At 47.7% G+C, this 25,543-nt stretch overlaps 2 protein-coding genes across 12 annotated transcripts in view; one reads left to right on the top strand and one right to left on the bottom strand.

The window, feature by feature from the left end:
- Positions 1-1,562: 1,562 nt before the first annotated feature.
- On the top strand, positions 1,563-5,851 carry Spag4 (sperm associated antigen 4). Of its 4 annotated transcripts, none has more exons than XM_050150671.1 (12): positions 1,563-1,876; positions 2,353-2,457; positions 2,748-2,814; positions 2,940-3,001; positions 3,207-3,274; positions 3,472-3,497; positions 3,624-3,732; positions 3,926-4,001; positions 4,105-4,220; positions 4,580-4,747; positions 5,479-5,568; positions 5,673-5,851. In XM_050150671.1, exons 1-12 carry the CDS (start codon positions 1,699-1,701, stop codon positions 5,826-5,828), a joined length of 1,221 nt encoding a protein of 406 aa, XP_050006628.1. In that variant the 5' UTR covers positions 1,563-1,698; the 3' UTR covers positions 5,829-5,851. The 4 variants fall into 4 exon arrangements, with proteins under 4 accessions (XP_050006628.1, XP_050006627.1, XP_050006626.1 ...); XM_050150670.1 differs by having other exon boundaries at positions 1,563-2,008; positions 3,207-3,250; XM_050150669.1 differs by having other exon boundaries at positions 1,563-2,008.
- Positions 5,852-6,514: 663 nt separating this feature from the next.
- Cpne1 (copine 1) overlaps positions 6,515-25,543 on the bottom strand; it is a 41,911-nt gene continuing 22,882 nt past the window's right edge. For 7 of the 8 annotated variants that reach the window (XM_050150658.1, XM_050150653.1, XM_050150652.1 and 4 more), the window contains 15 exons: positions 13,906-14,034; positions 13,630-13,809; positions 13,436-13,510; positions 13,288-13,359; positions 13,103-13,183; positions 12,860-12,949; positions 12,664-12,750; positions 12,475-12,561; positions 12,313-12,372; positions 12,096-12,229; positions 11,945-11,999; positions 10,780-10,831; positions 9,057-9,190; positions 8,688-8,924; positions 6,515-8,538 (listed from right to left, as the gene is read on the bottom strand). In XM_050150658.1, the coding sequence (XP_050006615.1) occupies positions 8,398-8,538; positions 8,688-8,924; positions 9,057-9,190; positions 10,780-10,831; positions 11,945-11,999; positions 12,096-12,229; positions 12,313-12,372; positions 12,475-12,561; positions 12,664-12,750; positions 12,860-12,949; positions 13,103-13,183; positions 13,288-13,359; positions 13,436-13,510; positions 13,630-13,809; positions 13,906-14,034 (1,614 nt within the window). In that variant the 3' untranslated portion in view covers positions 6,515-8,397. Of the gene's footprint in view, positions 8,539-8,687; positions 8,925-9,056; positions 9,191-10,779; positions 10,832-11,944; positions 12,000-12,095; positions 12,230-12,312; positions 12,373-12,474; positions 12,562-12,663; positions 12,751-12,859; positions 12,950-13,102; positions 13,184-13,287; positions 13,360-13,435; positions 13,511-13,629; positions 13,810-13,905; positions 14,035-25,543 lie in introns of those variants that run through there. The other variant, XR_007593350.1, reaches the window with a different exon arrangement.

Here is a 25,543-nt window from a genome sequence, read left to right as displayed (position 1 = left end):
TACACACACAGGTATAATAACCTCTGGGCCGACAATACATTGTCACCCATTCTCTGGATTTTGACCAGTTGTGGATCTCTACCATAGCCTCTGTGTGCTGCAAAAAGAGCTGCTTTGGTGATGAGTGAGAGCTGCACTTCCCTGCGGGTATCAGTGCTTAGAATACAATTAGAAACTTGATTGACTGTGGAAAATGGTAACAGTAGATTCCCCTCTAGGGTCTATAATCCCTTCAGCCACGTAGAGTTGACCACGGTTACACCCAGCACGAATTCCCTCCTACTGAGCGGGTCTTCAGTCCAATTGAATAGCTATTGGTGACCCTTGAGCTAATACTGCCGCTACTGTACTACTGGGGACATTTCACCAGCTGGTCATTGTTCGGGTTCATTGGCTTTACAGTGGATAGACTGTGAAAGTAGATAGATTGATTGTTACATCATATCTCCCCATATAATAGCTGTGATACTATGAGAGCTAGGCCTTAAGGAGGGGCCTTCTGGAAAAGTTACAGCTCGATTCTTCCAAGTTCTGCATCCTAAGCATATGGTGTTTGCAGCAATAAATTCTTACCTTCAAGTTCTGGGAGGCAACCAAGGGTCACTGTTGCAGGGATGAGAGAGCTGCTTGTTGGTCCCGGCTGCCCGGCTAACTTACTCCCGAAATCATCACACAGAAATTGTATTCATTAAATCACTGCTTGGCCCATTAGCTCTAACTTCTTATTGGCTAACTCTTACATATTAATTTAACCCATTTATATTCATCTGTGTATCACCATGTGGCAGTGGCTTAGCAGCAAGGTTCATAGCGTCCTATCTCTGGCAGCTCCATGGCGCCTCTCTGACTCTGCCTCCCTATTCTCCCAGCATTCAGTTCCCTCTTCCCTGCCTACCTAAGTTCTTCCCTATCAACAGGCCAAGGCAGTTTCTTTATTCATTAATGAAAGCAACACATAGACAGAAGTACCTCCTACACCAGGCCACAGCAATAGCTTATTGTTGCTCAAATGAGAAATACTCCCCATTCCTCAGCTTACACACTGGGTACAGAGCTGATGGCACTGTCTGGGGAGGCTTAGGAGGTGTGGTCTGTCACTTGAAGTCAAGTTTTGGGAATTTAGAGACTTGCACCATTTCCACTTTGTTCTCTACTTTGTGTTCGCAGTTCAAGCTAAGAGCTTTCAGCCCAGCTGGTTGGTGATGGTGCACACCTTTAATCCCAGTACTCAGGAGGTAGAAGACGGTGGGATCTCTGTGAGTTTGCGGACATCCTGGTATATGTAACAGGTTCCAGGCCAGCCAGAGCTACAGAGACCCTGTCCCAAAAATAAAGTGTACAGCCGGGTGGTAGTGGCGCACGTCTTTAATTTCAGCACTAAGGAGGCAGAGGCAGAGAAGCAGAGAGGCAGAGAGGCAGAGAGGCAGAGGCAGAGGCAGAAGGATCTCTGTAAGATAGCAGACATCAACCTCCGGTCCCACACACGAAGCCATAAAAAAAAGCGGGCGTCCACTTGGCTGCCAGTGACGTCACGCGGCTCTGTGACGTGGCTCCTCTGTGACGGCAGCAGTGGGCAGAGTCGGCCTCGAGGCTCGGGGCTCAGGCAGGATCTGACCCACGTGGCGCGCGGCAGCGGAGGGAGGGCCGAGGGCTTTGGCTGCGGCCACTTCGTCTTCCCCTGGGAAGCCCCAGGGCAGGATGCGGCGGAGCCCCCGCTCAGGCTCGGCCGCATCCTCTCCCAATCCCGCACCCGACTTCTTCAGCGAGAACAGCAATAGTTCCCACAGCGTGACTTCGGGGGACAGCAATGGACGCCGGTCCGCTGGGCCGGAGCTCGAGCAGCCCGAGGGCAGAAGGGCCCGGGGCTCGAGCTGTGGTGAGCCCGCCATAAGCCCAGGAGTGCCCGGAGGAGACACCTGGGCAGGAAGCTCTCGGCCGAAGCCTGCGCCTCGGAGCCACAATGGCCAGACCGCCTGTGGCGCGGCAACCGTGAGGGGCGGGGCCTCGGGTGCGGGCGGGGTCGAGCCCTGGGGCGAGAGGGCGGGACGGGCTCGCGGGGCGGGGCCCCGGCGCGGACTAGGGTGCAGTTCCCAACTCGCCCCTGAAGGGGGCGCGCTCCATGCGAGTCCCTGAGGGGCGGGGCACGGTGCCTTGGCCGGTCCCGGGAGGGGGCGGAAGCGATCCTGTGTTTGGGCCTGGCTGAGGAGGCGCCGCAGCGCCGGCGCGGGAGCGAGGCCTGTTAGAGAGGCTGTCCAGCTGTTTAGCACTAGGTTCAGGAGCCTGCGCCCGGGCCCCGGGGGAAGTGCGGGACTGCGGTGCCCAAGACCTCAATGGAGCCCTGGGCTCCCGCAGAACCGGGTGAATCTCCTGTAGTCTTGGACGAGCAGCTCAACCTTCTCCCGGCCCTGGATCTGAGGCAGGAGATGCCTCCCACGCGGATGTCCAAGAGCTTCCTGAGTACGAGCCAGGACAGCCCCATTCTCTCGAACCTGGCACTCGGAACCCCAGTTCTCCTCCCGAGCCCGGGTCCGAGAATCCAGCCCTATCCCCTCTGACCTGGCACTCGGAACCCCAGTTCTGCCCAAGCCTGAGCCCAAGAGTCCAGCCTCGGCTCGTTTTCCCAGCCCACCCTCACCTCCTGAGTCCCAGGACCTTGCCCCTGGCCCTTCCCGAGCCTTTCTGAACCTGCACCAACTCACCCACATGGCTTGCCCTCTCTGAGAGGTTTCTCCTGTCCCCGTCCCCAGGCCTCCTCTTTCAGGTGCTGAGCGTATTGTTATCAGTGGCAGGAGACGCGCTGGTCAGTGTGTACAGGTCAGAGGAAGAATGGGCAGGGATGGCTCAGGGAAGGGCAGCAGGGCTGGGTCCCACCAAGGCTAGAACCCCGGGGTCGAGGCTAGGGTGGGTTAGGGCCTCAGGCTCCCATCCTGGTTCTTCAGGGAAGTCTGCTCCATCCGCTTCCTGTTCAGTTCTTTGTCGCTCCTGAGCATCTTTCTGGCAGGTGAGGAGCTTCGACTCCCTGGGGCCCCAGCTCTGCAGGTTTGCAGCTAAATTCAGCTCACATGTCCCTGTGCCCCTCGGCCCACTCTAGTGACCCCGCTTGGTCTCGTCTCTCACTGTCAGTCCTTCTGCAGCCCCAGCCCCAAACTCCCTTGCTTTCCTCCCGGTTCCCTTAGATCAGCGGATGCCCCGTTCTCTTTTTCTAGTATTCTGGTGGGGTCTCCTGTACCTGGTCCCCACTTTGGAGAATGTGAGTTGGAGAGATTGTCTCCAGGTGGGGTGGAAGTTGAGGGGAGGGCATGACTGGGTTGCTGGGAGGGGCAGTATAGGAAGCACTGAGTGCAATCCCCAGAGGCCAACCCAGAATGGGAGGGAAAGGGTAGTAATTCTCAAAAAGGGAGGTTCTGGGAGTCTAGCCACACCTTGCTGACTTGGGAGAAGAAGGTTGCTTATTCGTCCCTCCCTCAACAGGAGCCTCAGGAGATGCTGACTCTAAGGTGAAAGAGGGCAGATGGGGTGGGAGCTGGACAGCTCTGTAAATCTCTCTTTGGGGGCCTTCAGAAAGGCGTGCACAGTGCACAGGGATGGGTAGCTAACCCATGGCACCTGCCTCCCCAATCCAGCCAATACCACCAGCGTGTGCACTCCCAGAGCCAGCAGCTGCAGCAATTGCAGAAGGAGCTGAATAATCTTCACAAGGAGGTGTCCAGCGTGCGCGCAGCCCACAGTGAGGTGAGTCCCCTCCACAGGTACTCGGGGACAGGGCTGCGCTTTGAAACTGGCACATCCTGGGTCCTGAGATGAATCTTCACCCCCGATACCCATTGTGGGGACTCTTTCCCAAGGCCCTTAAGGTCCTATCTGAATATTGGGTTACCGAGAAGCAGGGCCACTGCAACGCTCCTGTTCCACCCTCTGCCTTTAGAGAGTGGCCAAGCTTGTGTTCCAGAGGCTGAATGAGGACTTCGTGCGGAAACCCGACTATGCACTGAGCTCTGTGGGTAAGACGTAGTAGACACGTGGAAAGAAGCAGACTCTGGAACCTAGATAACGGCACTGACGAGAAAGCCTGGGAGTCCCTAAAAGTGACTTCTGCCCACCCAGGAGCCTCTATCGACCTGGAGAAGACGTCCAGTGACTATGAAGACGCCAACACTGCCTACTTCTGGAATCGCTTGAGCTTCTGGAACTATGCTCGCCCACCCTCCGTCATACTGGAGGTGGGCCTGGAACCAGGGAGCTGGGGATGGTGCCAATGGGCAAGAGCCGGGAGAGAGGACTGGAACTGAGGTCAGTTTGGCTTCAGAAGGTGCCCCACTGGAGGCAGGGGCTGGCATGGTGTGGGAAGGTTCCTGCCAAGCCAAGGATGCCGTTAAACTGAAGAGAACTCTAAGTGCTGGGGACTCAGCATTGCCTCACGTGGATAGGCAAGAACCAGGGCAGAAGAAGGCAGAGCTCTGGGCTGAGCAGCAGCCCTAGGACAGGGTCTTGCTCAGCAGCTCAGGCTGCCCTCCAGTTCTCAGTACTGTCTGGTCTTGGATTTGTCATGTGTTCTGATAGTCTGTCTAAACCCCTGCAGCCAGATGTGTTCCCTGGAAACTGCTGGGCCTTTGAAGGTGACCAAGGTCAGGTGGTGATCCGACTACCGGGTCATGTGCAGCTAAGCGACGTCACCCTCCAGCATCCTCCACCCACCGTGGCACACACTGGAGGAGCCAGCAGTGCACCCCGGGACTTTGCAGTCTTTGTGAGTGGGGCGGGGACCAGGTGGAGCGTCTGCTTAGGAAACCCTAGATAGTGGTGAGAACTATTGCCAGTACGTGTCATTGTTTGCTCATCTGTAAACTGGACATACGCATGCGGGCCGCTACAGGCTGTAATGAGCATCACCATATCCAGAGAGTAAGTAGGCTTGGCTTTCTAAGCTCTCTATGTATTCTATGTATTATTTCATTGCTTCTGCAAAACCAATGAAGTACTGTTGTTTCCTCCCATCTGAAGGGGAATGATCGTGCTCTAAAAGGAGCGATTACAAGCTCAGTCACATTACTTTTTACAAAAGACTTAAGTATGAGTGGTTTTGCCTGTATGTAAGTAGTGCATCACATGCATGCCTAGTGCCCCAGAAAGTCAGAAGATACTGGTAGGTTCTCTGAACTGGAGTTAAGAACTGTGAGCTGCCATGTGGGTCCTTGGCAAGAGGACCCACATCTTTCTTGCCCTGCTAACAACTTTCTAGTAGCCTGGTTGGTTTGCTTAAGACAGGGCCTTCTGTGCAGCCCAGGCTGACCTTAAACTCACTCCTGCCTGAGCATCCCTGGTGCTAGGCTATCCTGGCTGTTAAATTCCATACTACACATGCTATGTTAGAGCATGAACCAGAGCACAGGTAGCTGTGGATGTGTAGACGGCCCTGAACAAAGCTGTCCCCTGCTTCCTCTGTACCTCACTGTTCCCCCATACACTCTTCCCCTCCAGGGGCTCCAAGCTGATGATGAGACAGAAGTGTTTTTGGGAAAATTCACCTTTGATGTGCAGAAATCGGAAATTCAAACTTTCCACCTACAGGTGTGTTTTTCTCTGGGGGTGAGAGCGCTAAGGTGGGGCAATGGACATTGGTGGGAAGGACAGTCTTGAGAGCAGTTGTTGGCATGATCCGTTTGTCTCCCCAGAATGACCCTCCATCAGCCTTCCCCAAGGTGAAGATTCAGATTCGCAGCAACTGGGGCCATCCCCGTTTCACATGCTTATATCGAGTCCGTGCCCATGGCGTGCAGACCTCAGAGTGGGCAGACAATGCCACAGGGGTCACTGGGGGACCCAATTAAAAATGCTGATGGTTGGAGGAGAACTGATATTTGTGCATCAGTGCTGGGAGGTCACCTTTGGGGGCAAGCTCTGGCTGCCTGGGGCAGGTCAGTATGGCACAACATGGCCCTCAACACATCCTTTTCTGAAGTCCAGAGTCACATAGTAGCAGCAGGTGGTGCCTACAGTGTCTACCATGTGCAAGAGAAAGTGTTGTGGACATTCCACACTGTACACAATGCAGCTTGATCCTCGATACAGGGACGGAAACTTGGGCAGCAACTCGCTCCACTCATACTCGGGAAAAGGAGCCCAAGAATGGGGCCTCCCTCACAAGGCATCTCAGCTGGAGACTCTCAGCAGCTGAAGCCATGCTTATGCTCAGTCCCTACCCCCAGTTCCTGGAAATGTCCTCAGGTCTTGCTACGTACAGATTTAGAGGGAAACTCTCCTCTGGCAAACACTGGGAAGCTAAGACCTGGACATTTCTAGGACACCTTTTGAGCAAAGCTGACCTACACTTGGTAGCCTTCATGCAACTGGTCATTTCTAGGGCCTTAGGTGTAGGACATGTGGTGTGATGTTCATCAGATCTAATAGTCTTCACTGTAATATATCCAAAGATAAGCTAAGTGATAAAGCCCAACGCTAGCATGACTTAGGCCCTAGGCACAATTCCCAGCACCAAAAACAAAACAAAACAAGCCACTGAAGGAGTATTTATTGATAAACGGATACACTTTTAAAAGCAGATTAGCATATATAAAAATAAAATTTTCATATTGAATATAAAAATATGAAACAGTAAAAACTGAGGGGAAAATAGTTTGAACAACAGAATGAAGACTCTGACAAAGCCCATGAAGAGGCTACTGAGAAAAAAGTCAAGGTAGGAATGACACCTAGCCATATGTAGGTACGGAAATAAATTCAAACTAAAAATGTGAGATCTGGGGAAGAAGGTGACTTGGAAAAGGAGACAAGGCAGTTGTGATAAGGCATCTAAAATAAATGCAAACCAGATACAAAGAGTATATGTGATATTTTAAAGTTCTTTTGTCTGATCTGAAACTCCTAGTATAAAGTGAGTCCACATCAAACCTGCAGCCACCCACCTGCCTTGACTCCAATGTTGGCATCACAGCCATGACACCAATCATTGTTCCCATTATCTCCCCTCCTCCCTTGCCCAGAGACTGGGTTTCTCTGTGTAACAGTCCTCGCTTTGTAGACCAGGTTGGTTGGCCTCAACTCAAAAAGTTGAGTGTCACTGCCTCACAAGTGCTGAGGTTAAAGGTGTGCACCACTTGCCCAGGCAACTATTTTTATGAGATACTGATATTTGAAACCATTTTTTCCTTTTTTTTGGACACAGGGTTTGTCTTGCTCTCTTGCTGTTCTGGAACTTTCTCTGTAGAACAAACTGACCTCAAACTCAAAAGATCCACCTGCCTCTGCCTCCTGAGCGCTGGGATTAAATGTATGTGCCACCACACCCAGTTTTTAAACAATGTTTTATCAGATTAGAAAACAAATTTTAAAATACTTCAGTCACAACCATGACTGACGGGCAGATTGGGTGAAATTTTAATTCTGCACTTAAAAGTTCCCTTCCTCCCTGCAAAAGAAAATCTGTTTTTCCAAACCAGGCACTAAGTGTACCATAGTTTCATCTACTCCATTAGCTAAGGAAGGAGGATCTCTTGAGTCCAAAGAGTCTGAAGTCAGCCTGGGCAATGTGGTTAAGATGTGTCCCTCCTATAAAGTTTTTAAAAAATGAATATATATGTTAAATCTCTAATATAAAAAAGCTACTAAGCTGTACATAGTGGGGCATGCTTATAATCCTAGCACTCAGGAGATGGAGGTAAGAGGACCAGAAATTTAAGACATCCTTGTCTACACATGTAGGGCCAGGCCAGCCTGAACTACATGAGACCTTAAGTCAAAAAAAATAAATAAATAAAAGGCAAAACAAAAAAAATTAGGACTATGAACCAGGCACAGTAGCACATTCCAGCATCCGTGAGGTTAAGGCAGATGGTGAACTGCAGGCCATCCTGGGCTACACAAATGTTCCCAAAGAACAGGGGAACAAACCTAGCACAGGAGGTCTAGTAGCCCTCACTCTCTCAGCTTCGCCACCTCTAACACCTTCCATCTTGATCATGTTCCGAGCTCAGGTACACCCAGAGGAAGGGACAACCACATGCTTACTTTATCTTACTTTATACCAACTTTGTTTTCAATGTTAGTCTCATTCAATGTTAGTGATTAGACCCAATTTGCTTGGATAGATAGGGTTATCAGACTTTCACTCAACAAGGCCAAGGCCAACAAAGACTCGGGTCATAGTAAGCAAGGCTGTCTATACCAGTGTGTAACCCCGAGAAAGGGGTGATCTTTATACTAGCCTTTCCTGAATGAGATGGGTCCAGGGCAGGTAGGTTGGTCAAGAGCAGCAATAGCAGAAGCAAGTATAAACGTATCAACTATATGGGAAAAATGTGCAGGGTTGGTCCACGGCCTAAAGGACTGAGTGGGCTAAAGGCTGAAATAGACTGACCATAGCCTACTCTCCAAGGGAACCTATGCCTGGGGGGGCTGTGCAGGGCCCTTGGCTGGAGCTGGAGGTGCCTTCAATGGGGCCCAACCTTGGGCTCTGAAGTAGGAAACCAGCTGAGTAGGCACTTCTGCAAGTACAGTCTGTGCTAATGTCTCCCGTGGAGCCTGTCAGGAGAAGAAAGGCAAAGTCAATGAGAGCCTGTAAGTGTCCACATCTTACCAGAAATTCAACCTTGCCAGACTTTGATGAAAAGGCTTTATCTACCCGGCCTCAACCCCACGGCCACCATCCTGCAAACTCCGCCCCTACTCACATTCTGAAATCGTCGATAAGGCACAAACTGCACTATGTCACGGACAGCTGCTTCTCCACGGCGTGAACGAAGAGGGCCACCATCAGCATCCAGTTGTTCCATGAGCTCAAAGTCAGCCCCACCCACGCCCACAATGATCACGGACATGGGCAGCTTTGAGGCTTGCACCACAGCCTCACATGTGGCCTCCACGTCTGTCACAGCGCCATCAGTCAAAAGCAACAGTATGAAGTATTGCTGGAGACAAGTTCATAGACTGAGACAAATTCTCTTTCCCAAGCCCTCCCAGGCACACATCCCCACTGATTAGATGCCCTCATTACACACATCGCCACCCTGGTGCCACAGCTACCCACAGCTCGCTCTTACCGAGGCAGTCCTCTGCTGCGCAGCCTGGGCTGCGAACCTAGCCACGTGGTTGATGATGGGTGCAAAGTTGGTAGGGCCATAGAGACGAACTTGGGGCAGTGCTTGACGGTAGGCATCTACAATACCCTGGATGCCTACAAGAACAGCAGAAAATTCTATAAAGTTGTAGACCTTCGACCTCATAGGATTAAGTTAGACCTGATATCTTCCCATCTAGGCCCAGATGTAGAAACCTAGAAGTATTTCATCCTTGCCACCCAGGACATGGCTCTACCCAACAAATGAAACTAAAGGACAAAGAAGACAGGAGGGCAAAGAAGACAGGACTTGATAGAATATTTTGAATTAATTAACTCCCCAAATGAGAGTTATTTTCTGAGCTGGCCGGTGGTGGTGCACACCTTTGAACCCAGTCCCAAGGAGGCAGAAGCAGGTGAATCCTGAATTGGAGTCCAGCCTGGTCTACAGGGTGAGTTCCAGGACAGTCAGGACTACACAGAGAAACTGACTTAAAAAAAGTTATTTTCTGAACTGGGGAAGTAGTTTAGCCTGGTTGTGTTAGTACTTTGGAACTGAGGATTGCTATGAGTGTCAAGAGAGCCAGCAAGAGAGCTCACTCAGCAGGTAAAGGAGCTTGGTGCGCAAGCCCAGTGACCTGAGCTCCATCCGCAGAACTACATAGAGATAGAGGGGGACAACTGACCCCACAAGGCAAGACCCACCTGTCTTGCCCTCCCAAACGCTGGGGTTAAAGGAGTAAACCAGCATGCCTGGCCTGGGTCACAAATTTGAGGCTAGCTTACATAGCTCTAGGCCATACCAGCCAGGGTACAGAGAGATACTGTCTCAAGAAGGGGGAAAAAAAGTAGTTTGGGAGGCAGAGGCAGGTGGATCTCTGTAACTTTGAGACCAGCCTGGTCCCTAAGATCTAGTTCCAGGACGGGCTCCAAAGCTACAGAGAAACGCTGTCTCAAAAAAACAGAATAATAAAAATAAGTAAGATGATCAGATGAGGTCAAGTCAAATTTTTCAAGTTAACTAGGTGTTCTCATGGAAGTGCCGGGAAGGCCCAAATCTTGGGTCTTTTTTTTAAAGATACATTTTTAAAGATTTATTTATGTGCACCGGTGTTTTGATATGAGGATGTCAGATCCCCTGGAACTGGAGTTACAGACAACTGTAAGCTGACATGTGGGTGCTGGGAATTGAACCCAGGTCCTCTGGAAGAGCAGTCAGTGCTCTTAACTGCTGAGCCATCTCTCCAGCCCCAGATTTGGGGTCTTTATGAAAAAACTTGGGATGTTCACATAAACATCTCCCTAAACTAGGAATGTGGCTAGTGGTAGAGTGCTTACTCATATACATAAGGCTCTGGACTGCATCCTGAGCACAGTCAGGTCAATGGTAGCCCATCCAGGCTTTTCCATGCTTTCATTTGAGACCAAGTTGCCCAGGCAGACTTTGAACTTTGATTCTCTTGCCGCAGCCTCCCGAGTAGCTGGAAATATAGGGCTTTGCCAGTAGGCCCATAAAATTTTACTTATATATTTTAAAACCAAAGCACACACAATGGTAAGAACTTGCCCCAAATCATCTCAGTAATAAGGTGAATTGAGTCCACCGGGCCAGCTCTAACCTCCACTCCTCTCTCCCAGTCTTCTCTACCCACGGAAGCTCACTCCTCAGGTGTGAGATTGCTTCACACTGGAGAATGGGGGATTACCTGCGCAGAAGGGATTACTGGGATTGAAGTTCAAGGCAAATTCATGTGAGACCTGAGGACAAGAATGAAAATTACTCAGCCAGGTGTGGCTTCCAAACCTCCACTATTAGCCCACAGGAGATTAAGACTAAGACTAGAAGGTTGCAATTTTAAACCAGCCTGAAGTATACAGTGAGACCTATCAGAAAAAGAGAAAAACAAACAAGGCTGAGTATAGGAGTGCACACTTTTAATCCCAGCACAGAGGAGTGCCAGGATCTCTATATACTTAGATCAACCTGAACAAACACACACCAAAAAAAAAAAAATAAATAAATAAATGAAAAGAAAAAAATGAGACTTTTTCTACCTTCCCCTACATTTTAGCAACCTGAGTGTCATCACCCCACCCCCGGACGCACAACATGTTTTAGCCCCTGACAGGGCCTATGTAGACCAGGCTGGTCTTGAACCCTGAGCCACCTGCCTCCCAAATGCTGAGATAAAAGATGAGTCATAACACCCAGCAAAGATGTCATTTGTTTTTGTTTGGAGACAGGGTTTCACTGTGTATCTCTGGGTATTCTGGAACTCACTATGAAGACCAGGCTGGCCTTGAACTCACAGAGATTGGCCTGCCTCTGCCTCCTGAGCCCTGGGACTAAAGGTCTACACCACCATGCCCAGCTAATATTTTATTTTTTATTTATATTTATGTTTGTGTGTGTGCACGCCCAAAGCCATCAGAAGAATGCAATTGGGTGCCCTTTGAAGCTGAGTTACAGGTAGCTAACCATATTATGTGGGTGTTAGGAACTGAACTTTGGTCCTCTGGAAGAACAAGGATTCAACAGCTGAGCCATCTCTCCGGGTACCCCCAGCCCCTTCTGTGCCAAGAAATAACACACTCTTGAACGACCCAAGTGCAACAGAGTGCATGTTTAGCATGTTTAAGGCCCATGGTTCAAGCCCCAAAATTATAAAATCCAAACAAGGGCATTCATATCTATGGCAGGAATCCCACAGAAGCAATCTGGCCCTGCGCTTGCTGTATGACCTGCCTGCAAGAACAAACCCCTGGATCTCTCCTTAAGCTAGATACCAAGCAATAAATAAATTTACCACAGACTCTAGAGTTAGGATCTTGATATAAAAAACAACAGAGAAAAGGAAGAAGAGGGCTTACCTGCCAATTAGGGGGTACCTGGGCCCCAAATCCAAATGCTGGAAACAGCTTGTCTCTGGAGGGCAGGGAATTAGAAAAGAAGCAGTGAGGGTCTTGAGTCTAGAGGCTGAAGTGTGTAAAGGGCCTGGGAGGGGCCAGAACCAAAACTCACGAGTCGTAGTCTTGAACCACACTGCCCACACTCCACAGTGCTGTCAGGTACTCATTGACTCCTGACGGGCTCAGATAGTGCAGGGAGTCAGGTGAGGATGGGTCTCCATTGGAGCCAGTGAAGTCTACGCCCACCTGGAAAGAAAGCAAGAATGGAGGCAAAGGCTACTTTAGCCTAAGGCCTGTTCACCTGCCCCTAGGATGCAAACTTTACTTACAGTAAAGTTGATTTGGCAGCCTCCCATCACATAGTCCAGGAAGGAATACTCTGTTTCTACCTGCAGATGAAACCAGGGTTAAGCTGTGGCTAATAGGGGCTAGCCTCATGGAGTCCAAGGCTCAGAACTCAAGAGCCTGGGTCACATGGTCTATCATCTTACCCGGCAAGTCTTGACATAGACAATTCCAGAGTTCTTGTAGCTTTTCTTTTTCTGCTGCTTCTCAGGGTGGATACATTCAAATTCAGCCTGGGGGGGGGGGGCACTGCATCATCAGCTGAACTCTCCAGACTTTCCTCTGGGCAGCGGCCTTCTAGGCACACTGAAGCCCTGTCAACAGTCAACACTTACCGGGACTGCTTGAAGTTGGGCCAAAGTGGTGTGGAAGGTACCAATGAGATCATGTGACCCGTCACTGTCATAGTCTGAGCAGCGTACCTGGGGAAGGGGGGGGGGGAAATCTGTATATAAAAGAGACACAGGGCAAGCAAGAAGTCCCTTCCCAGGATCTGTTCCCTTGATCCATCTATTAAGGTAAACCCCTCACCTGGATGGGTGTGTCTGGGTCCCCACCACAGAAATGCTGAAGAGGAACTGAGAAGCGCTTCCATGTCGGGTTCAGGTTGTTCTTGATTACCTGGGGCAGAGGGTAATGAGCTCTGACCTGGCCCATGAAGATCTCCCATCCTCCCACCCATCGAAAGTCTTTCTCCCTCGGCTCCCAAACCTGTTAATCACAACCCCTGGAGATTCTCTCCTATGCCAGCCCAACCGATACCAGGAGTCACACCTCAGATCTGTATGCCAGGTGCCACTTTCCATCACCTTGGCGGAAGAACTCCAAGAATGGATCAGATTTTCCTAGGAAGTCCTGCCGATGCCAAAGAGACCCCAGTTATAGGACTCAGGAAGACAGCCAGTGTCAGCCCTCAGCCTCTTAATTCTTGGATCCCCAGGTCCTCTTTCCAGACACACCTTCTTATCCAGGTTCCTAGCTTCCACCTCCATGGTTACTACACGGCTGTCCTTTAACTCCTGGGCTGAAACCTAGGTAGGGAGGACTTTGTCACCTCATGAATTATTCATTTCATAAACTGCTCCCCATCCAGGGTTCATTCCTTACTGTAATGGTTCCCCGCCCGGCAGGCTTCCCCGGCTTCAACATCAAGGGGAGAGTCAGAGTCCCACTGGACACAATCTGGGAAAAATGAGGTGAGAGAGGCTTCAGCACCTCAGACAGGGTTTGGTCCTGCGTGGCTGGCACACCCGGGCTCTGAGGTCTCATAGCACACTCAGTTCCTGGCCCTGCCTACGTACCTGACCTAGGGAACACTCAGCTCCCCCTAGGAAGTCATCGTCCCCCAGCTCTGGTGTCTTGTTGTCAATGTCATAGATTCCAAAGCGTAGCTTTTGAACAGTCTCAAAGTGGTACTCAATCTGCAGAGTCTTGGAGAACACAGGGCTTGAGCAGTTCCGGACCCGCTCAGTCCGGCAAAGCTGTGAGAAGAGACCACTAAGCATCAGTTACAAACCTGTTACCCCAAACATACTCCTGCCCTCCCTCAATGACCTTAACCTTCAAGTCCATCTCACCTCAGCCCAGGTGCCCCCTCCCACATCCTGTAAAAGGACACAGAGTGGGTCAGATTTGGAGCCGATGTCCTTGTCAATAAGATGGTCACAGGAAATGGACAGCTGAACCAAGGTCACACAGTGGGCCATCTGGGGGAAAAGAGCTGGGTCAAACATCAGGGCCTCTTCCATCTTTCACTGACTCTAATTCCCAACCTGAGAAAACCTCAGGTTTCACACAGGCAGCCTCAACACCCCTGAACCCTAAGTGAGTTCAACAGCACGGGACATAAACTCTCGCTCCAAATTAACCCTTATTCTAAGTGGCTTTAGAATAAAAGTCAACAAAGTGGTACAGACCTGGAACTCGGAGCCTATGATATGCAGAGCATAATCAATCCCACTGTGGTCTTAGCGCCTGACCTGAGGTCAGAATTAGGCCACATTTCAATCCCAACAGCCTCCAGTGGGGCCATTACCTAGACACCACTCCCCCAAACCCTCTGCAGATAATGATCTGCTCCCACTCTGGGGCCTGCACCTTGCGAGTTGGGACCCATCCCCCCACTGCTCACGTCTACTCCTCACCATTACCATGTCACGGTCCAGTCTAAACCGCTATTTATGTTGCCCAGAAATAGCAACGATCTCTTCAGCTGGTCTCTTAACCTGTGCCATCCCCGACTTCCGCTTCCCATCTCCACCCCAGAAGGCTATTAATATAGCAACCAAATTTATCTGGGCAAAACAGTCACGTAAGGAATGGCGGCACAGCCTGTCATCACAGCACCCAGGAAGTAGAAGCAGGACTGCTCTAAGTCCAAGGGCCACCTCAGAAAGCATAGAGTTCCAGACTACCCATGGCTACAAAGTGAAACCCTGTCTCAAAACTCAAACAGACAAAAAATGCAAAGTTATGGCTCACACTGTAATTCTATCTCCGGGAGACCAAACAAAAGAAACAAGAGTTCCAGGTCAGCCTGAGCTACACAGTGAGTAGGAAGCCATCCTGGGTTACATGAGACCCTGATTCAAAAGCAATCAAAAAGGGCTTGAGAAGTGCCTCAGCAGTTAAGAGAATACTTTGCTCTTGTAGAGGACCTGAGTTCAATTCCCAGCACCCATGTTGGGTGGCTCACACCTGCCCACAACTCCAGCCTCTGGCCCATACATTTAGTCCACAGACACATACACAGTAATTTAAAACAAAAATGTCAACAACAAAATCCTCCAATGTCACACTCTGAAGCACCATTCGTAGAACACACAGGCTGCACACTGGTCTGATGGACCATCTAACCTGAGTTGTCAGTGCGGCTCGCTCATTCTGGCCTTTGCCTTCCTCAGGCCCACCGGATTCTGGTTTTATCAGCCACATGACTGTTTCCTCTCCTGTGGGATTCCTACTTGCCATCACATCTGTGATGTAGGGAGTCTTGGCACTCTAAATTCCAGCCCTCCCACCACTGACACATCACAGGCTCCATCACTAATGTCACACTAGTTAGTACCCACCTTACTAGACATATTTTAGTTATATGATCAGTCTCTAGCACTAAAACGTAAACTGTTTGAAGGAAAATTTATCTGTTTGTGTACTGCTCTATCCTAAGCACCTAGATATGCTTTTTGCATGAAATCCAAAAGGCCATTTCCAGAAGCAAGTCTCAGACTGACTGGCCTCTTGTCTCCAAATTCAAGCACCTATTCCTCCATGACAATCACCACCACCTTGCATGGATCGCCAGAGCGACTACAGTGTAGTCTCTCCTACAGCCCATGATGATCCACAGGTACCGTCTAGCTGTACACGATTCCCCACTGGACATGCCTCAGCAGCACAGCTTCCTACCTAGCAGTACTTCTTCACTGTCTCCAGCCTCAGACACCCCTCCTCCCAACCTGTATCATCTCACGCTGGTCCCTAAGTCTTCAGTTGGTTGTTTTATGGTATCGGAACTGCCTAGGCCCTTGTGCACGCCAGGCAATCAGCTGCTGCTGAGCTACATCTCTAGCTCTAGTCTCTCACCAGAATATCCACAGTGATTATTTTTAGTTGCACACAGCACTTGAGCTCAAATGAATGGTGAAAACCCCACTACTCTTCATCCAAAAGTCTGTAGCGAACTAAGCCAAGTGTGTGTGCTCTCATTCCCACCCGGTAGGCCTCCTGCTTCCCCAGGTTCCACATTCCAGCTGGCTGTGACAGATTAAGGTCTGAAAGCAGTTGATAGCCGCAACTACTCTCATCGGCAGGTCCAGCGTTCTAAGGTTGCTACTGCAAGAGACTGCAGAATTCCAGTTTTCCCGATGGTTCCCTTAGGGGTTCAACAGACCACAGCTTTGTGCTGCACAGTAATCTGAATTCCTTGTCTGCCACCTCAGGTTCTCAGAAGCAGTGTTCGCTATTCATTTCACTGTTGTGTTAACACCACAGAGACCCCAAAAACTCAAGGTAATGCAAAGGCGCATCAACCAGGTGGTGCCAGGCTCACTACCAAACACACAGGAATGCTCAACGGTACAGGTGGGGCCGGGCTCACTACCAAACACACAGGAATACTCAACGGCGGCTCAACCAAAGAGAACTGTCTGTCTGCATCAACAGAAAGCACTAGATTATCAAGTCAGCAAGAGTACAGCCCACTTTGAAACATATGCTCCTCAGGGAAGTGTATATTCAATAGATCGGAATACTCGCACACAGTAATATACACAGGCAAACAGAAGTAGGTACACTCTCCCCTCCCCCTTTATATGTTGAGACAGGGTCTCATGTAATCCAGGCTGGCCTCCAATGGACTTTGCAGATGAGAATGACCTTAAATTCTAGATCCTCCTACTTTCCCTTGTAAGTGCTTGGGTTATAGGCATGGGTCTCTTTGCCTGGGTTATTATAACCTATACACTTCTGTATAGTTCTTGATGTTAGACATTTGAAGGCGCTTATTAGCTTCACACCCAACCCCAACACACCTTGAGTATTGCTAATTCTAAGCCCAATACTTTTATTCCAGCTCAGGAACTTCAAGCCATTACATTGCTTACCCTCACAGGTGTCCCCTCCTTGCTTCTGCCTCACTTAGCCAACTTCTGCAGGCAACAACAAACCCTGTGTAACTGCCAATGGCCGTCAGATTCAACACCAAACTCTCCAGCAACTATTTTGTTCTACTCCTGAGGGAGAATTGTTATAGGATCGAGAAGTGGTGCGGTAGTTAACCCTGCACTCTCTAGCTCAAATTATAAGGCCTTTCTTAGCTACTTCCCTCAGCCCCACCTTTAGGACAGACAGAACGTGAGAACCAATATCCTAATGAACATCTTCTCATCCACAGGTCTGGTCTGACGTGATTGACCTTAGGAATTCTAGCCTCATAGAATGTCATCATCTTTGGCTAAGTGTAGTGGTTTCCTTATGAGCCTTTCTGCAACCACACAGCCACTTGTGTTTATTAGCTAAACAAAAACCAGACAGTGCCATTTCCCTGAGATAGCTTCCCAATACATTCAACATAAAATCATTTAATATAAAAACCCTAAGTTTGAGAACAAGAGAGATGGCTCACTGGTTAAGAGCCCTTTGTGTTTCCAGAGGGCCAGAGTTCAGTTCCCAGGACCTACGCTGTTCACACAGGCAGTTCACAGACACCTGCTTCAAGGACTCTAACGCCCTCTTCTGGCCTCCACAGGCACTACAAACACATGCACAAACCACTAACATTCATGGCTGGCAAGATGGCTTGGTGGGTGATGGTGCTTGCCATCATACCTGAGCTTGGTCCCTGACCCACAGGGATTTAATCCATGCGTAAATAGGCATCTAGCCACCCAAGCGTGTTCCTACAGGGGTGCCTTTCTAATCAACAGTGTCAATTCTATTCCCAGCTCAGGGCCTTTGTGCCATGTCTCTACCCTGGACAGCAAGCTGTGTAAGAGCAGGAACCCTGCCTACTTTGTATCTCTGGTACCTACTGGTACTAACTGCACTATTGCTCAAACAACAGCAGGAAAACTGTCTTTTGCTCCCCTTTCCATTTAATTGTGGGCGCCTCCAAACTATCACAAAGCATTATTTCTATATGCCCCGAACTAGTACTCAGTGCATAAAGCTGCTGCTTGGCTATCTGATGAACTAATGGGAACTCATAACTTCAGGCCCCTTTCATTTGAATTAATGTACAGCAATAAGCCTTCCCTTTCCTGCTTTTAATAACTGAATTGTGAAGTTTTAGCATGGAGGGGTTAAGATGCTGCCTAGTGAAGAGCTCAGAGTTTTGCCTAGTGTACACTTATCTCTGGTTTCAACCTCCAACACTAAAAATAAACTAAAACAAAAACCAAACCATAAGACAAAATTTCAATACACGGTTCCTACAATTCTACTTTAATGAAAACCAATTTAAATAAATAGGCAAAAGATCTGAAGATGTTTTATAAAACATAAATAAGAAATAAGCTTATGAAATGATCCACACTGTAAATGACTATAGAAATGCAAAATAAAACAATGGGGCCAGACAGTGATGGCACAAGCCTTTATCCCAGCACTTGGGAAACAGAAGCAGATGCAGGCAGATCTCTGTGAGTTCGAGGCCAGCCTGGCCTACAGAGCTAGTCCTAAGACAGCCAGAGCTACACAGAGAAACCATGTCTCAAAAAAACCAATCCCAAACAAAAGACAAAAAACCTACAATGGGATAGTTACAAACCCATCAATGGCTAAATATAAGACCAACAAGGCTAAATGTTGGCAAAGAATGTAAGATTCTTGGAGACGGTGAAAGTATTCAATGTGCCACACTGGGAAACAGCCTGGCAAGTTTGTCAGAAAGTCAGATATACACCTGTCCAAGTGCAATTCCACTGGCAGGTTCTAACCCAGAAGAAATTAAAGCATTGTGTCCAAAGCTTGATTAAAAATGCTCAGAGCAGCTCTGCTTATTATAACCTAAAACCTGAAACATTCCTAGCATCAATATGATGGATAGTTATGTTTACAGAAAACCAGTCAGCACAAAACAGATTATTAATAATTGAAATCTGGATAAATCTGGAGGATAAAATATATTGATTTTATTCATTAGTTTTAAAATAGGCAAAACTGCCGAAGGTCATGGCACACGTCTTTAATGCCAGCACTGCTGAGTGTTGGCAGAGGCAGGTGGATTATGTGAGTTCGAGGCCAGCCTGGTCTACAGAGTGAATTCCAGGACAGTGAGAGCTACAGAGAAACCCTGCCTTGGCAAACAAATGAAAAAGAAAAGAGGCAAAATCAAAACCTAATCTTTGCTGTCCTTCTTCCTCCCTGGGGAGAAGTGGGCATTGAAAAACCATGCAACTCCAGGAAGAGAGGGTCACTTGGGCTACAAAGGGTCTGCACTTAATTCCAGCCTTGTTACCGTGGACCCACCATGTGCAGAGGAGCATATGGGGCTTAACTCTGTGATGTTACTAAGTTGGCATTTCTTCCAGTCTCAATAGCAGGGCTTCCTGTGCAACCAAGATTTTCTATTTTTATTTTTTTCTTCTCAGACATGCCCTTTTCTTTCTTATTGGAATATTGCTGTGTAGAAAAAAAAAACCTTAAGAATTTGCTGTTTTCAATGAGAATCATGTCTACCATCCCATCATCTGGGAGCAGAGGACAGAAAACTAGGAGCTTGGGGCTGGAGAGATGGCTCGGTGGTTAAGAGCATTGCTTGCTCTTCCAAAGGTCCTGAGTTCAATTCCCAGCAATCATATGGTGGCTCACAACCATCTGTAAAGAGGTCTTGCGCCCTCTGCAGGCATACAGACAGAATATTGTATACATAATAAATAAATATTTTTTAAAAATTGAGGAGACAATAATCTCCGTTAAAAAAAAAGGAAACTAGGAGCTTACAGTCACCTTGGGTCATGAGGCTATCTCAGGAATATGGAAACAAAAATTTATAGCCGTGTACACCGACACTTGTAGCACTCTTCCTCTGAGCAGCCTCGCCAGCCTCCACCCAACATGACTATGTGGCCCTTACTGGCCTCAACTGTCAATTCTTCATCTCAAGTACTGGGATTACAGAAAAACCACAAATCAACAGATAGCGAATACACTTTTTGAGCCAAATTTCCTTGACATTATCTGTAATTGATGGGGTTATCAATTTCTCAAGTCTTCTAAGTCTGTTTGGGAATCTGTGGTTAAAATTCCCAGTGCATTTGACCATGGTTTATTATTCCTAAACAGTTACACAGAACTTGTTTTGAGACAGCATCTTTTCAGATGGTTTAGGGTGGCCTTAAATTCACTACCTTCCTGCTTTTGGCTTCAGCGTGCTGGGATTACAGCCTCGCCACCATGCCCCGTCAACAGCGACATACTTTATCCAGACTCATGTTTCATACAGGAGGCTTGCGTTTCAACCCCCTTAAACACCGCAGTGAGGTGACTCGGTACAGGAAAGTAAGAGATTTTATCATTTAAGAGGTTTGGCTTATGCTTCCTAGATCTTTGGGTACAGAATTCCTGCTCAATATAGGATAAGCCAAGGACCTTCAGAAAGTATTTAAATTCACCTGTCTAATGTTAAAGCCATCAAAGGAGAGGTGACTTTTCTGATCCCTCTGACAGCTCTCCTCTTTCCAGTGGACTAGTACAGAGCTACAGATGGGAACACCTAGAAGGTAGAGCTCCCACCTTCTCTGCCATGTTCACGGTCACTAGGGGGTCTCATTCCTTTTTACTTTTTGTTATTTTCTACTCCCACTGCCGGCCTCAGAGCTTTCTAAGCCCTGTACAGTTCTATGTCCTCACTTAAAACATGCATTTTCCAAGCAGTGCATGTCTGCAGTCCAGGACTGAAGGTCCTAGTCCACCCTGAGCTCACATAAAGAGAATGTGTCTCAAAACAAATGAAACCCTCTATCTCACTTTTATATCTGCAACATCATGACCATCTAACACACATTCTGTGACCCCAGGCAGAGGAGAAGCAGGATTTGGCTGTGGCCATGTGGTTTAGGGAGGATTAGAACCCAAATATTTGGACTCCTAAATCCTCCTCAGAACTTTGTTTTTTGAAACAGGACCTCATCATGTGGCCCTGACTAGCCTGTAATCTGCTATATTGGTCAGACTGGCCTCACACTCGCACAGAGCCTCCCGCCTTTTCCTCCCAAGGATTGGGATTAAAGGTGTGAGCTTTTGTACCTGGCCTAGAACTTTCTGATTATAGTAAAACTCCCTTCTCTCCTGGGGGAGAAAAGAACGTTTTTATACTCGCTACCAATCTGATGGAGAAAAAGTATGGACCTCCCAACTGAGTAGGCTCTAAAAACTGTTCTCACCTCTTCCAACCCATCAGACGCTATTGTACCAGATGATGTCCTACCTATATAGTTTGGGCAAAATGATCAAACCTTAGGTTCCTCAGCTGTAAGGGAGTTAGGAACTAGCTCTAAAGATTAAATAATATGTGCAAGTTTCCTAATACACAGTACTTACAACCTGTGCTGGAATTATCAGCATGCTAGCCACCACCATCTTCCAAGCCTAACTCATGCATGCTGCCTTTCCCAAGCTCCCCAACAGCGGCACTCAACTTCTCCGGAGGTGCTGTATCTAACCTAAAATTATGGGCAACTGCATTCTTCCAATGGCTCTCCACCTCCTTGTCTACTGTGAAACTTTTTGCAGCAGGGTCTGATATACCCCACGATGCCTCTAACTTACAAGAAAGCCAAAGCTGGCCCATATCTTTCTGCCTCTACCTCCCAAATGCTTAATTATTGGTCACAAATTCTGCTAGTATACCTTGGCTAGACATCACGAACCTATAGACAACAGAAACTCAAAACACTTGAGAAGCTGGCATCACTGTAGTGGACCAGTATTATGTGAGCAGGTGGCCCTGGTAGGTTTAAGGAAATACTAAATGCCTAAGACTCTCCTGTTTTTTCCTTGGGAGACAAGTTGTCTGCATACCACTGGAGATAGGGATTCTCTTCACAAATACAAAAATCATGTGCCCTTATTTTTTAATGATGTTCTTTCCCATGCATTAACAGGCTCCAGCTGCTTTTCATAAACCCAAAAACAAACTTTTTCTTCCTGGGTTCTACTTTAACTAACTCAGCACCAGATGGTTAAAACTCACTTCTCAGTCCTTTAAGCTCAGGAGTTACCTGAGCCTCTTCAAACCCAAGAGCTTAACCAGGCAACCTTGCAATCCCTATCTTCCTTTTTCTACCCAAGGTCATGGTACAGGTGGCAGCCGCGACAAGCAGGTCAGTGTGAGTGGCAGCAGCATTCCTTCAGACAACCCAATCCAGCTCACACCTCTGTTGCCTACCTTGGCAAGATGGAGCAGCTCACAGACGCTGGATGAGTCTTGGAGGCCAATCAGGAAATCCTCCAGAGGCTCCCGAACGAAGCACCACCACCCGCTGAATAGCCCTTCCCCGTGAACCAACCAAACAAGACTATACCCACCACCACTTTTCTTCCCTTCTCATGTCCTCAAGGGATATGGAGAAGGCAGCTTTTTCTTACCCCTGCAACTCTAATTTCCGGATTCTCCAAATTTAAATCAGCAGCTCCAAAGACATTTCTCATAGGTCACAAACTGAACCAAATATTTTAAGACAGTCTGTAGAGGAGGCTGGCCTATTATTCTAGATCCCTCTTGCCTCAGTCTCCTGTGTGCTGTTATTAATGGTGTGCCTCATCATGTCCAAGTCCTTAGTATAAAGTGCCATTCTTGAGTCATATGTGACTTAGGACTAATAAAACTGTGTTCACAAATTAAAATTTTAAAGTGAGATTTCTTCTGAAGCACATATTTCTAAGAAACCTATGTGCCATACAGAAAACCAAAGTGGGAAAATTCAGCAGTTTCCCACCTTGTACTGGGATGACCAAGAAAGTCTGAAAGCCACTCATCCAACTGCAAAACCGGTGAAGACTACCCCAAAGCCAAACATCTCACCTGTGCTGGACCATTCACAGAAAAAAAAATATCTAAGGCCTAGCTGAGAGAACTGGATATGGAGGAACTCAACTACCTTAGCATTGAGTTCCTCTTCACCCAGAGACTCTGAACACATCCTATACCAAACTTAATCTGCCCACTTCAAAAAACCTGCCTGGTCAGTACCTGAGGACGAGTTAGCAGGTAGCACTTTTGTTTCTCCATGCTTACTTGGATTTAGGGAATTAAAATTATGGAGCATTTCTGATTTGGGGCACATCATACTGCTAGCGACTTCAGTCCCCCTCCCCCGGATCCAGGAGAAACAGGCAACACTTGCTATCTATGAAGTAATTGAGCATCCATGAGAATTCCACTCATAGTTAGACAGGCTCAAAGCTCATACCTGTAATCCCAACATGGAGGAAGATTATTTTATAGCCATCTTGGGCTACAAAGTAAATTGAAAAACTTCTATCCAATCAGAACTAGCAGTAGGGCCTCAGACAAGTTAAGTCTCCTTTTCTTTGCTTAGATTTCCCTATCTATAAAATGGGAGTTCAAGGCCAGCCTGGTCTGCAAGAGTTAGTTCCAGGATAGGCTCCAAAGCTACAGAGAAACCCTGCCTCAAAAAGACAGTAATAATAAATTAAATAAAATGGGAGTGGTGATCGCACCTCTAGGGACTTAGTGACCAATACTAAGGGTCCTTCATTTGGTAGGATGCCTACAATGTATGTTCTCCTTCAGCGTTCTCACATGAGTAAGTGTGCCTTTGGGTCTTGGTGCAGCACCACTTCTGCTCCTTGTTTGCTCATGGGGCACTCACAACTTAAATGACATGGTGCTTCCACCTCACAGAAAAGGGAAGGGTCACACAGAGGCTAAATCAAAATCACTTTAGTTCCATGCTTTTATCTTCTCTCAGATTTCAAAAGAAATGGAGTAGCTGGGTTCACAGAACCATAGACGCTTATAACTGGACAAGGTAATCTAAATCCCCTTTTATAAACCGAGGCCAAAGGACACATTTGCCATGGGTCACAAGAACTGATGGTACCAAAGGGGATTCCTGTCCCATTCTATATCACTATTCACAGCCTGTAATTCAGTCCAATCTTAGATCAAGGTAACCACTAAAATCTTCCTATTGTGTCTCCAAGGCCTCTTTTCCATGGCCTTCATTAACTAGCCTTATACATAGGGGCAAAGGACATCCACCACAATCTCCTTACTACTGGAACGGGAACAGGGGATTTGCTGGACCCCACATTCACAGGATCTCAAAGGGTGAATTTCAAACAGCAAATGCAAATACTAAGACAAACATGTGTGATAAAATTCACCTCAGAGAGGAGACGTGGAGCAGCTACCTTCAACGGTAGTCATTTCTGTCTCCATCCTACCCTGTTACAACTTAACATATTCAATGCCTGTTATACATGGGGTGTTATGAGGTAATCCCTGACCATCTCTGAGCATCACAAGGGTACTGCCAAAAACCACTGCCTCACCAGTGTGCATACAAGTTGAGCAGCACAGCAAACCAAGGGAGAGCATGTTTCCATACTCCTCACTGGAGCAATGCACTTGGGTGGAATATATGGAGGTTCTTAAGGATTCTTCTATAAAACGCCTGTCTGGAAAACTAAAATTTCCAATGGGGAATCTATAGTATAACCATGAATTAGTTTCACATGTGTTAACTGTCTGACCATCTTTATGGACTGGCCAAGAAAGCCTTTACACAGTTCCTGTGGTACATTCAGTTCCAAGTGCAACTAAGCACTTATATGTATGAATTTAAGAATCTAATCTCTTAAGAAACAGGCATTTTTCCATTTGCCTTCCCACCATTAAGACCTGTTGTGTTCAGCACACAACTGCCCAAAAATGTGTTAGGATGACATGTGGTCAAGCTATAGCTACATGAAAATCTAAGTGTATGAAGTTGAGTTCCCCCATCAAAGGAACAAAGAGGAATCTATTGTAGTAAATAGCCACCTGAGCAAGTTTATAGCCAAGAGGCACTGATGGTCCCACAGATCATAAGGCTGAAGGGATTAACATGCTGTGTCAGCCACCTGGCCCCATTTGCAACCTAACATTGTGGCAAAAGGGAGGTATAATTCAAAAAGGAGCAAGACATTAGGCAATCAGTAGCCAAATGATTTGTTATGTAGAAGACTGTTCAAGCAGCAAGACTATTTTTTTTTCTCCCTTGAAATGAGGTCTCACTGTGTAGCCCTACCTGGCTTGAAGTCACTATGTAAACCAGGCTGATCCAGAGTGCTGGGATTAGAAGCATATGTAATGACTAGCCTTTTTTTATATTTATTTATTTGTGTGTGTGTGTGTGTATGTATGTATACAATGTTCTGTCTGTATGCCTGCAGGCCAGAAGAGTGCACCAGACCTCATTACAGATGGTTGTGAGCCACCACGTGGTTGCTGGGAATTGAACTCTGGACCTTTGGAAGAGCAGGCAATGCTCTTAACCACTGAGCCATCTCTCCAGCCCATGACTAGCCTTTCTTAAGTGTGAACCATTTAACAGCTAGTATGTAGCAGCACAACATGGTTACTATTGGTACGGTCACATGTAACCATCCTTAGCAAAAAGTTCAAAGTAAACACTCTACTTGTCAGGAAACTACATTCTACTGAGACCCATCACCTGGCTTCCAGATGATTTACTATTTGAGTAG

The sequence above is a fragment of the Alexandromys fortis genome, unplaced genomic scaffold (assembly GCF_014885135.2).
Source record: "Alexandromys fortis isolate MF-2015 unplaced genomic scaffold, M_Fortis_MF-2015_v1.1 scaffold_27, whole genome shotgun sequence".
NCBI classification, from domain to species: Eukaryota; Metazoa; Chordata; class Mammalia; order Rodentia; family Cricetidae; genus Alexandromys; species Alexandromys fortis.
Note: the sequence above shows the minus strand (reverse complement) of the source record. Positions and strands in the feature narration are given on the sequence as shown.

Bases quoted from the DNA above. Each gene is read 5' to 3' on its own strand.
- Spag4 (XM_050150669.1), top strand. From the start codon at position 1,699: ATGCGGCGGAGCCCCCGCTCAGGCTCGGCCGCATCCTCTCCCAATCCC. The intron at 3,002-3,206 runs GTGAGGAGCTTC...CTCTTTTTCTAG, and splicing joins CCTGAGCATCTTTCTGGCAG to TATTCTGGTGGGGTCTCCTG. The intron at 4,002-4,104 runs GTAAGACGTAGT...CTGCCCACCCAG, and splicing joins CTATGCACTGAGCTCTGTGG to GAGCCTCTATCGACCTGGAG.